This window comes from Chiloscyllium punctatum, chromosome 38 (assembly GCF_047496795.1).
Source record: "Chiloscyllium punctatum isolate Juve2018m chromosome 38, sChiPun1.3, whole genome shotgun sequence".
Taxonomy (NCBI): Eukaryota; Metazoa; Chordata; class Chondrichthyes; order Orectolobiformes; family Hemiscylliidae; genus Chiloscyllium; species Chiloscyllium punctatum.
Window position 1 is genome coordinate 30902730 of NC_092776.1, and position 13311 is coordinate 30916040.

General features: G+C 38.7%; 1 protein-coding gene across 2 annotated transcripts in view; it reads right to left on the reverse strand.

The window, feature by feature from the left end:
- Positions 1-7404: 7404 nt before the first annotated feature.
- chst15 (carbohydrate (N-acetylgalactosamine 4-sulfate 6-O) sulfotransferase 15) overlaps positions 7405-13311 on the reverse strand; it is an 84118-nt gene continuing 78211 nt past the window's right edge. For both annotated transcript variants that reach the window (XM_072557522.1, XM_072557523.1), the window contains one exon: positions 7405-9196. In XM_072557522.1, the coding sequence (XP_072413623.1) occupies positions 9009-9196 (188 nt within the window). In that variant the 3' untranslated portion in view covers positions 7405-9008. The remainder of the gene's footprint in view (positions 9197-13311) is intronic.

Sequence of the window (13311 nt, forward strand, 5' to 3'; positions counted from 1 at the left end):
ACCCCTGGACTTAGTTATACGTCAGCTTTCATGGGCTCAGTGCTCTTGTCATTGTGGTGCCCACTCAAAGTGGTTGGATATGCATAGAGTTCATTTGCCAAACACTGGGATGACAATAGAAAAGCTGTCAGCAAGCTTTGCAATAAATGGGCTCTCAGAAGTCTTGGTCACAGACAAAGGGCCACTATTTACTCGCAGCAATTCAAATACTTCCAAAAGTCAAAAGGTATTCCGCATAGAAGTATAGCTCCATACCATCCATCATCCAATGGTCTGATGGAAAGAGCAGTCCAAACTTTAAAGGCTGTCTTAAAGAAACAAAGTATAACGTCAATCAAGACCAAACTGTCCCGGTTCCGATTTGTTTATTGGACTACCTCTCCTGCAACTACAGGGATAGCTCCAGCAGAGTGTTAATGGGGAGAAGACACCGCGTCAGGTTAAATCTGACGTTCCTGGATCTGGGCATCAGGAATGCAAATGCTAGACACAAGACTCCAGTAAGTGAGAGAGATAGTTTACTTCAGGAGACAAAGTTTGGTGCTGAAGCCTTGGAAATAGCCCAGCTTGTGTAAGAGGAATGGTCTGTTAAGAGGTTAGTGCTTGTGACGTACAAAGTTCAGATAAGTGAGGCAGTCCTGAACAAGCAAGTGGACTCCAGGGAAAGCTGCAACCTCACAAACGGTGAGGCAAGAAAACATTCCCGGCTCCTTGACTCCCTTCCTGACAGTTCCGGAAACCACCCATCTCTCTCTCTCCATCTTGCATTGAAGAAACATTGGAACTTGAGATGGACATGGCAGATGTCGCAGCTTCAACATCTTACCTCAAGAAGAAATGGATGAATTTCTTCCAAGATGCTCCTGGTGAAAGAGGTGGACAATGGTCTGGTACATGCTGCCTGTAACTGAGTCAGAGTCGGAGGACCCAGACCGAGTGCAGAAATGTCACAGGAGAGGCTACAAGAAAAAGAACCGACCGATGTTCATGGACATAGAGGAGGAGGGATGCAGTGGTTATAATGAGGTCAGCCAAGTAGATCTCATAGAATGTGAGTCCCCTGATTGGAACAGGTTACTAGCCCAATCAGGGAACCCTGGCTGACAGATATAAAGAGTGTCAGAGGTTCTGTCCACTCTGAGAGCTGGCTCTGAAGGACCTAGATCAGTGTCAAGTACTATGCATATGTAAATAAAGGGTGACTTGGTGACAGGATACCAGCCTCTGTGGAGCGATTTCATTATGGATAAAAGAATTCCTGCCCAAAACACAATAAACTGAAATAAAGGCTAATGCTCTTCATGAAACATTTTCTTCAAATGCAGAATGTTACCAATGAAATAATTAAATCCATCTTTGTGGAAAGTTTAAATTAAAAGTTATGTCAATAGCAATCACAACTCAATTTCTCGTGTTCATTTTCAGCTACCTTTCATAATCAATTGATACTTAAATGTAGAATAGAGCCAATAATAATAAATTAACCAGGGAACTTCCAAAACAGAACATTTCCAAATCGAACTCTTCTGATTATACCTGTCAGTCAGAGCTCCCTGATTGGGCTGTGAACCTGATCCAATCAGGGAAGACTTACTGCTATAATGGGCATTGTGAGGCAAAATTCAACTGAACATTGAACTTTGTTGAGTAGAATACTTGAAGCTCAGACAAGGGCACAATTTAATAGTGCAGTCTTTCATATCAAGAGCAAGTCTGAGTGGTTCTGATTCACCTTTATTTAACGGAGTCTTTTTGAAACAATTGTCTTGAGACACACATTTGCTGAAAACATAATGAGAATGACGTAAATTTTCACTAATATGTTAATTGAATAACAAACTTTCGACAAGGAAAAGATACATCAACATAGGGAGCAACTCGTTTTTGAGCTAATTGGTGCAAAACGTTCCGATAATAGGGCATGACATGAAATGCTCCTTCCCACAAAATCTGTTCTAATGTGTCAGCTCCATGAAAACCAGGCATGCAACTTCAGTTTTGACTGAGAGAATAATTAGATAAAACTGTACATTGACTGCAAGGCATTTCAAATCATTCTACTGACTAACAAGTCAATGATAGCTAACAAAATAAGAACTGAATGGAAATTAATTAAAATCAGGCCTCAGAGGAGGAAGATTGATAGCCACTTACTTTTCTGAACTCATTCATTGGCATTGGAATTACATAGAATGTGTTCTGATCATGGTAAGAAAATGTGATCTCAGCCAGATTCATTTCCTGACAAGACAGTCTGTGAGAAGTGTTATAAATCAGACTCTGCAATGTGCAGCAATAAAGAGCTGCCTTGTGTTTTCACACAATCCTGATTTATAGGCATGATAATTAACCACAAAATAGGAAAGAAACTGTCACTATATATTGTTATTAATTTCAAAATTATGAAGAATCTGAGCCGTGTAGATTGGGAGAAAACAGTTTTACTCAGTGTATGCTTAAGATCTGGAATGAGCTACATGAGAGTGTGATGAAGGTAGTTTCAATCAAGGACTTCAAAAGGGAATTGGATAATTGTCTGAGGAGAAAAGGCTGGCAGGGCTACTAGAAAAAGGAGGACTAGGTGAGTTGCTTTTACAGAAATAAAGAGTTGAGTGGCCTCCTTCTGCATTCTATGATTCTGTATCACTTTAGTAAAATGGATAATATATAAAAACATGACACACGTAAAACAGTTAGAGTTGCCTTTATGAATAAGTTAATAATATGAAACTAAAACAGAAGTTGCTGGAAAAGCTTAGCAGGTCTGGCAGCATCTGTGAAGAGAAATCAAAGTTAACGTTTCAGGTCCGATGACCCTTGAGGAAAGGTTTTTGTTTCTGATTCACAACAGCCACAGTTCTTTTGATTTTAATTTAAGTAAATGATATGTTTGCTTTATGTCAACCTTCAGCAGTTTGAGTGTGAATTGAACACTGGCTATGATGCTTTAGACTCATTGCTGCACTTACTCTGGAGTCTGCAACTACTTTTGACAAAAAATTGCCACTGGAAGACTGGGGAGTATAGTACTCAGGCATTTGTCTTCATAGAGCTACATTGAGGCCCAGGTCAATCTGAATCAATAACTGATTCAGGAGTTTTGTGTTGGCCAGCACACTAGGAGAATTATGCTCCTCTTCTTCAAAATACAAGATTTTGAGATTTTCAATGTCTAACGAAGGTAGCAGGCAGGTCCTCAGGTTATCACCTTCTTCCATTGTGCAGCATCCTGACAGGACTGCACTGAGATGTCACCTACATTATGAACTCAAGTGTCAGCTGTGAGGCTTGAATACATAATTCTCTGGCACAGAAGCAAAATTCCACTACTGAGTTAAAGTTGGCATAGTAGAAAGTGGATTGTTCTCCGAGAAACATTAGTTGAAGAATGATGCTTAATAGCATTTGAAAACAGATAAATGATTCAGACAGTGTAAAAACATATGGGAAAAGGCCTGAGCGAAGGGATTAGTTCATTTTAACATCAGTTGCAAAGGTGTTGCCTTCATTGGTCAGAGCATTGAGTACAAGAGTTGCAGCTGTATAAGACGTTGGTAAAGCTACATTTGGAATACTACGTATAATTCTGGTCACCCTGATAGATGAAAAATATTGTTAAACATGGAAAGGGTACAAAAAAAGAGTTACGAGGATGTTACTAAGATTGGAAGGTTTGAATTATAAGGAAAGACCAGATAGGCTGAGACCGATTTTCCCTGGAATGTAAGAGGCTGATGGGGTTGATTGGTACAGGTGTCCTGGAGATGTTCCCTAAAGTGCTCTGCAAGAAGGCGTCCAGTCTCCCCAATGACTGCAATTCACCTATTGCACTCTTAGCTACCTTCTACCCACTCCCACCCCCACCCCCCTCCCATTTATCTCTCCACTCTGGAGGCTCCCAGCCTCATTCCTGACGAAGGGCTTCTGCCTGAAAAGTCAATTTTCCTGCTCCTCGGATGCTGCCTAACCTGCTGTCTTTTCCCAGCACCACTCTAATCCTGCGAAATTAGGCAGCTCTAAAATTAACTATTCGACTCCTAATATCACCTTCACAGCAACAGCCACTATTTATAGCTATCCATTCTTCACTAACAGTTTAGAAACTGGTCCATACAAGTTTTTTTATACTTTCATCTTTTTGGATTGGGCTCTTAATTGTATGTGTAGTGGTATTTCCTCTCATATGTAGTAATTAATAAACTCACTATTTTGGTTAATTCAGGAAAGTGCAGTTAATTCAGTTCCTTTTTAAGGCAAAGGTTTATTTATATGGTAAAAGGGCATCCATAAGGGAAGTGATCCTTTCTAAATTATTATTGGTGCAACCAGCCGATGAAGTGAGTGCATAAAGGAGGGCGTGTCAGTTCACTCCTTCACATACAGGAGTTTAATAATTTAGCATATCCCATATGATACGGGAGCAAAATTGAGAACCTTGCCCTGGAAGTGGTCATAACATTTTGGGACCCCTTGCTGTGATTTGAATCCACACATAAGACAAAGGTTAGAATGAATAAGTTGCTACTTTGAAACCAGCTTTGAATCACTTAGAATGGAGATGCAGGTTTCAATTGGTTAATATGTAGATCCCAGAAAACATGTTTCAAGTCACAGTCCCGAGATAACTTAAGGTTTTATTTAAAAAAAAAGGTGATGTCTCGGCTCAGATAATGTCCAACTAGCTACCTGACAAAGGAGCAGTGCACCAAAAGTTTGAACTTCCAAATAAACCTGTTGGATTATATCCTGGTGTTGTGTGATTTTTAAACTTTGTCCACCCCAGTCCAACACCAGCACCTCCACATCATGGCTACACTGATAAAGGCAAGTGTCCCTTCCTCTTTAATCACCTTTGCCTTGCTTACATAGTTTTTAACTAAGTGGATCCATTTTCACCCTTAGTTTATACCCTACTTGCATCTATTTTCTCTCTCTTTCACCCCCAATTAGAAACCTCTCTGTCTTTTGCATTAGGTATGCACAACAATTGTTCCCCTGGTTTCTACTCTACCTTGGTCAAAAGTATAAAAGTTACCATTTCCCAATCTCTTTCAGGTCTGAAGTAATCATATCAGACTTGAAATGTTAACTCTTTCTCAACAGTACTGCCAGACCTGCTGAGATTCTTCAGCACTTTCAATGTTTATTTATTTTATAATCTAATTTGCAGTCCTTCTGTTATCTGCATTAGTGCTTACTATAGTATTGCATCAGCAAGACTTTAGACTCCTAGCCCCATGATTGATAAGAAAATCTGAATGGTTTGCCATATACCTGATTTTCACTTAAATTAAACATCCATAATTGGAAATAAACTAAATTCTTGAAATTTGTGTAAATATTGCCTGATTATTAGTATCAGCTAGTAGCTATTAGGATGCCTACGTAAGGTATGGCATGGTGGCTCACTGCTGCCTCACAGTGCCTGGGACTCAGGTTCAATTCCAGCCTCAGGAGTTTGCACATTCTCCCTGTGTCTGCGTGGGTTTCCTCTGGTGCTCCAATTTCCTCCCGCAGTCCAAAGATGTGCAGGTCAGGTGTATTGACCATGCTAAATTGCCCATAGTGTTAGGCGCATTAGTCAGAGGGAAATGTGTCTGGGTGTGTGACTCTTCGGAGGGTCAGTGTGGACATGTTGGGCTGAAGGGCCTGCTTCCACACTATAGGGAATTAATCTAATAATGACACTTGTCAGTCCCAGGCATTTTATAGCATGGTATCCTTGCTCTTAAGCAGATGATTAAGCAAAATTGTAGAAATACTCAGAAGCAGGATCTGAAAGCAGAATGAAAGGATATCACAATGGGGTAACATAAATGCATAATAAATAGTGCTTTCATATGTATTTAAACAGAAACACAGATTAATGAGCAAATTTGCTGTTCCTGAAGAAGGGCTTATGCCCAAAACGTCAATTCTCCTGTTCCTCGGATGCTGCCTGTTTTACCAGCACCACATTTTTCAAATTTGTTGTTTAGGCAAGTATGCTTATTTTCTTGCATTCCATAAGAGTTTAGTTTATAGTTAACAGATTCAGATTCAATGAGCTTATTGTAGAAAACCAGGCAGTACAATTGACAAAGTTTGTGGGAACAGAATGTGGTCAATTATATCAAAATGAAGAGGAAAGTTTATGTGTTTTGCTAGCGATTTTGGTTACATATATATTGCGTGCTTGCAAGGTTTTAACACCATGGAGTATAATACAATCGTTCTTAACAACAACTCAATATTTCCTCTTTTAGATTTTAACCATGTTTAGAGCAATACTCAGGGCTCACAGGGAGGGGTAGGCATGTCATCCTGAAACATGTAAAAAAGTGGTGACAGATTTTAGGAAAAGCCCATATTCTTTAATGGACATCTTAGACTTTGCTCTGATAGTAAAATATGAAGGCAGGAAACCCATGCCAATTGAGTGGTGGAGTGATACAGCAACGACTGGTGAAAAAAATGGTGATATAGAGGGTTTCACAGCTGGTTAGTGCCATCACTAGTCCGATGGTACTTGCTCACTACAAGAACACACATAACAGATTATAAAATCATGCAAAGTCATTGTCAACTTTATAGCCAGGTCTGCATAATCATTGCTAGAAAACAGCACCTCTGCCTATAAATGAGGATAAGAGGCTAGCAATGCTTTACTTTCTGGCAAATCTAATACTTCTTCCAAAAATAAAACAAATACATAAGAATTTCCAAAGCTCAATAGCAGAGATATGATATAATATTTTGGAGAGGTTGTGGTGTCATTAGACTGGTAATCCAGAGATCCATGATAATGCTCTTTCAATATTGGTTTCAATTCCATTGTGACAGATGATGAAATCTGTATTGATTGAAAATCTGGAATTAAAACTGTCATAAAACTTCATCTGATTCAGTCATGCTCTTAAAAAAAGGAAATTATTCATCCTTACCTGGTCTGGCTTACATGAGAATCAAGACACACAGCAATGTGGTTGACTCTGAAGCGGCCCTGGCAAGCCAATCAGTTCAAGGCGCAATTAGGGACAGGTAATAAATGCTGGTCATACCCATAGCCCATGAATGAATTAAAAAACCTAATGTTCCAACATTGGCACAAGACACCCACCCAATTAAATGCAATTAGGAATTTGTATACTTTTTATAAAAAACAGCATTCAAACGTAACCTGAAAATACTGTTGCTAATCTTAACCTGCACCCTTAACAGCTACTCCCCTCCAGTATCTAGTAGATATGAATACCCATTTCGCACAGTTGTACAATGGTTAAATATAATACCAGGATATTGCAAGGACAATGCAATAATGCACTCTAACAAGTTACCATTGAGCTCCTTCAAGACTGAACTCATAGGCTGACTCAATGCACCAACAAGGTCATTTCTCAATGAAAGCAAAATCACAACTGTACCTCTGTTCATTATTTTCCAATTTATTATTCCATTATCATAACAGTAGGTGAGTGATTGAAGCTACAATATACCTTTTAGGAATTTTCTTTCAAATAGTCTAGGAAGAATTTGTCTGTGGAATCCACTGAAATACAATCCATAACCACTGGAAATTGATGTTTGACTTGTTTTTGGAAAGGTTCAATTCCTCCACACGCATTTTTGTTTTTATCAAAACAAAACACCAAAAAAAGTGAAAAAAGGCCTATGGCCCTGCAGGTTTTGAGCCATTGCTGAGCTATAGTGTAAATTGACTTTACTTTATAAACCACTCGATAACATCTTATGTTGAATTAATTGGCTGGGTGGCACAGGTCAAAATACCAAATTCACCCTACCAAATGTAAAAAATAATTCAGAAAAATATTAGTATTCTCAAATGTATAAAGTCCTTTCAGTATTTGACAAATTAATGGTCTTTATTGCTAAATGTGCCCAAGGAGTTTCAATGAGTTATAACCATATTCTTCCTGATGCAATTTACAAGATAAACTTTGAAAGCCTTTGTTGTGCTGAAGTTTTAACATTTCACAATAAATTTCTGTCTACTACCACAAAGACGCATTTGAACTTACATTCGTTTAGTTAAACTGTTCTTCAACTTATAAACCACTTGACAATAGGGGGCACTGTGACATAAACTTTCCTAAATTAGTTGACGACAAATGCAAATAGTATGAGTGTGGACTGAAAAGCAATTCCCAATAAAACCAAGCATAGATTCATTGCATAATATGCAGTGCAAACTTCTGTTTATAACAGTGACTGAGTGTTACATATAAAAGTAGGTTTGCTGTGCACATGGATCCTGAAAATACCATTTTGCCCAATTCAATTCATGGATGTAAGAATTAATCTTTCATCAGTCTTTGTTTCATCGAGAAGCAAGTAAACTAAGGCAACTTGATTGTTTGTTTGAGAACAAGGAACAAATGGGAAATGAAGATAATGGATTTTATAGAACTCAATCATCACAATTGTTAGAGACATTCCTCTTTCACTCCACAACATAAACCAACAGAGAGGGAAGCAATAAAAATAAGTTAAAAATAGTAGCTCTTACATCCATTACTAAACCATAATTATGGCATTTGAATTCCCGGAAGACGAAAGTAGGCACTATTATTGAAACCCCTTAAGTATGTTTAACAGCAATATTTAAACATATTCTGTAAATATTTTGTTTTTACCAAATACATGTGCATAATTGAAAATCCTACAAAATATTCAAAACCACATGAGGAATTACATTTTTTAAAAAAGTTGTTTACATAAACTCAGGACTTTTGATTTGTTATGACAGTCACCGTGACAAGTATTATGAATCGACATAGCCACGGAAAGTTACATGAGGGCATACAGATAATGCTCATCTTTATAATTATCTTTAAAGTTCAGACATGCCTTCTAATGAATTTTGGACAAGTCTTCAGTTAAAAGTTTAAAAATAAACTTAAAAAAATAACTTTTGAACTTGAACATTAATGCTTTGTTGAACATTCCACAATAGCGAAGAAAGCATTATACAAAACATTTGATATTTTACAGTTTTATGAATTTGGTCTCTATTTTTCCCATAAGAAAGAATCATCATTAAGTAGCAAAGCCAGCTTTTCATTGAATGGCCCATAGAAATCCTTGAGAAGCTTCCTGGTTTTTGACAACATAGGTCCGAGGCTTTTGTCTTTGGGCCGCCTGGTATTTGACGCAGGATTGTTAATGATGGCTGCCTCCTGTTGATCAGTCAAACTTCCTGTTGAAAAGTAACAGCAGAGCTTTAGGGGGAAAAAAAATCCAATACTAACAACAGCTTTAGATCTTTCCCTCTGAATATGACATTGCTTTCCTTTCCTATCTGTGTATCGTCTTTTTATTTTGCCCCTGATCCTGCCATGATTTTAAGTAAGAGAGAAAATACATTTGGTTGTTAATTTGCATTGGCAGATGAAGGAAAGCAATTTCCTTTTGAATTAAATAACATGGCTCACTGCAGTTACTTGACTGTCAGTTCTTAAACTAATACCTAGTTACTCAGTATTCATTAGAGACCTAAACTGCTAATGATTTAAAACATACCCCTGTAATATCCTATTAATCTGAAGCATAGATTTCCAGTGTTAGATAAAATTCAATTTTGTTTTAAACACTGGGTTATTATGTTCCCAGTACAGTTTTATACACATTCCTATTTGTACTGGATACCTCTTCAGTGTCCTAGTAAAAATAGCTGCTGAGCATATTCAATTCAAACTGGAAAGTGGGCTCACAGAAAGGCTGATATTTCTGTGAGTCAGCGTTACAAATATTTGGTTGATTCTTGGACTCAATGGTATTTACTGTGAATTTATTGTCAAGACGCAACTAACTAATAAGCATGCTATCAGAACTAAATTATCATTTGAGCCACTTGTAAACTCAGTTAATCTAATCAAATTAACATTCAGAATAACAGAGGCATTTAGGGTCTGGCACTAGACACGCAGAATGTTCCTATTTTTCCTGGAGTTTGGGAGACAAAGCCATAACAGCAGACTCTCAATATCTGGTATAAAGAAAGCTAACTTTAAAATAAATAAACAGTACTGATAACCAGAAGTTAGATTTGTGCCAATTCATCATAACATTCAGAAAAATATTTTGCTCTGAAATGGCCGCAAATTATTTTGCTATTAAAGTGTCATCGAATCAGATATATTGCGGTGATTTATCTAATTTGAATGCTTTCAGATGTTGGGTTAACATGCTCCCTGACAACACTACCATAAATAAGATGACAAATAAACAAAAAGTACATGATTGCTCAGCTGGCACATCTCAGAATTTGGCTCCTTACTCTTCCTTCAACCCAGGCCCATCTTTGGAATATTGTGGGGGACTGTACTCTGATTTGACTGTCCTATTTGATTTATAAGAAGTTAATTGATTCTTTACTAGGGATAGAGGAAAAGCAGTAGACCATTCAGCCCCCGATCCTTTCCTGTTGCTTGATTGTTCACTTAACTACATTTATCTTCGGCTGATCTATAGCCCACATTGTGATGTGTAGAGGCCTAGTCCCAGGACATTGCTGCAGGAATTCTTCAGGGTAGATATTTCCAAATCAAACTCTTCAGAAATCCAATATACGCTTCTACAGCAGGTGGAACTTGAACCTGGGCCTTAGTTCCTCAGGGTAGTGTCCAAGCCCAATTATCTTCAGCTATACTAGTACTGACCTTCTCTCCAACATAAGATTCAAAGTCAACATGTTCACTGGTAATTGCGGTGTTTGGCAGCATTTGCAACTCCTTATATACTGAAGAGGTCCATGTTTATATGCAGCAACATCTGCACAGCGTTCAGGTTTGGGCAAATAATTGATGAGTGACATATTTACTACTTAAATTCCAAACAATGACCAACGAGAGAATATTGAGCCATCTCCCCTTAACTTTCAACATCATTACTATCATTGACGACTCCACCATCAACACTCTGGGAGTCGCCATTGGCATAGTGTCAGTACAATCTATCATCTAGCAAAACTGTGACCTCTACCACCTACAGCAACAATAGTTACATGGTCACCATTAATGGTGTACGTGTTAAAACTCAAATTTGACATTTACCATGGTGGGATTTGCATACCTATCCCCAGAACATTAATCTGTTATTCTAGATTACAGGATTCCCTAATTACCCCTGAGAAGCTTCTAGCAAGGACATCACCTCCTGCAAGTTCCGCTCCATGCCACACTATCCAGACTTGGAACTATATCACTGCTTCTTAACTATCACAGCATTAAATCCTTGAACTCCTTCCTTAACAATATAGTGTGGTTATCTATGTACCACATGTATTGCACCCATTCAAGAAGGTAGCTTGCTAGAAGCTTCTCAGGGGTAATTAGGGAATCCTGTAATCTAGAACAACAGATTAATGTTCTGGGATAGGTATGCAAATCCCACCATGGTAAATGTCAAATTTGAATTTTAACATAAAAGCCCATTAATTATGACCACATAACTATTGTTGTTTGTCATAAAAGTCCATTTGGTTCACGAATATCCTTTAGGGAAAGAAATCTGACATCCTTTCCTGGTTTGGCCAACATGACTCCAGATTCACAGCAATGTAGTTGACACTTCACTGCCATCTGAAATGGCCAACCAAGCCACTCAGCTTATGAAAATTGCTACAAAGTCCAAACAAAGGAATGAAACCAGAAAGAGCATCCAGCATTTATTTGGGCTTGGAAATAACAATGGCAAACTCAATCCAGTGAACCCTGCAAAGTCTTCCTTCCTAACATCTCAGGACTTGTGTCAAAAATCAGCAGAGACAGACTTAGACAGATAACCTCACAGAATCATACCTTACAGACAATATCCCCAGGCATAAACTTGAACACTCCCCTACCTACAAGATGGAGCCAGCAGTGGTATACAGTGGGAAGGAGCCATCACTCTTCTGTACACAATTAATGCACTTCTGAACCTAGTATCATCTGTAAACTCAAACATACAAATCTTCATCCATTTATCTAAAATACTAATCTATACAGTGAAAAGCTGTATTGATTACTGGTCAAAACCACTTATCTCAACAGCTGAAGTACATTTTCTTCATCATCACCATTCCAGCTCTTATCTCTCAATCAGTTGTTAACTCATGTCGGATGGTTAAGCCCAATTCTATGTACTTGCAAGTTTGCTAATCTCTTGTGCAGAATCTTATGAAAATCAAAACATTTTCAGCAAAAAGATTCACAGCAGGAGTTGGCCATTCACCCCTTCAGCCTGCTCCACTATTTGATAAGAACAAGGCTGATTTTATTGTGACCTCAATTCCTTTCCTGTCAACTCCTCATAGCTTCTTACTTGTCAAGGCAGTTGAAAAGTGTCAAATTCAATCTTAACAGTGTTCAATGATCCTCCCTCCACTGCTCTTTTGACTCACCCTCCAGAAATCTCTGAGTCATATTTGTTCAAATGCTCAATACTCTGTCCCTGACGATAGGTTCCAATAATGTCCTGATAATTGTCATTAAACTAACGTGCGTGTGTGTGCATGCACATGTGTGTGCACATGTGCGTATAGAACATAACAGTGCAGTACTGGCCCTTCGGTCCTCGATGTTGCGCGGACCTGTGGAACCAATCTGAAGCCCATCTAACCTACACTATTCAATTCTCATCAATATGCCCATCCAATGACCATTTAAATGCCCTTCCAGTTGGTGAGTCTACCCCTGTTGCAGGCAGTGCATTCTATGCCCCTGCTACTACTGTGTGTGTTTAAAAAGCGAGCAAAGGATATGTATCATGAAAACTAATCCCTTTTGCTTCTCAGTCACCAGCAAAAATGGCCAGACAATCTAGCAGTTCTGTACTTTTGAAGCAAGTATTTAAAACAAGAGCTTCATTGAAATGTGCAAAATTACATGGTAAGGGCAGCATGGTGGCTCAGTGGTTAGCACTGCTGCCTCACAGCACCAAGGTTCCCAGGTTCGATTCCAGCCTCGGGTGACTGCCTGTGTGGAGTTTACACATTCTCCCCGTGTCTGCGTGGGTTTCCTCCGGGTGCTCAGGTTTCCTCCCACACTCCAAAGATGTGCAGGTTAGGCGAATTGGCCATGCTAAATCGCCCATAGTGTTAGGTGCATTAGTCAGAGGAAAATGGATTTGGGTGGGCTACTCTGTGAAGGGTCGATGTGGACTGGTTGGACCGAAGTGTCTGTTTCCACACTGTAGAGAATCTAATCTAAAAGAGAATGGGATGGAGAATGGCCTTCAAGCAGGCTGTCTTTTAAAAGGCAAATCAATATTCAGGCTACCTTGGGAGTTATTTTCACTTCACTATCCAAGTAAACATAGCTATAGGTGTAA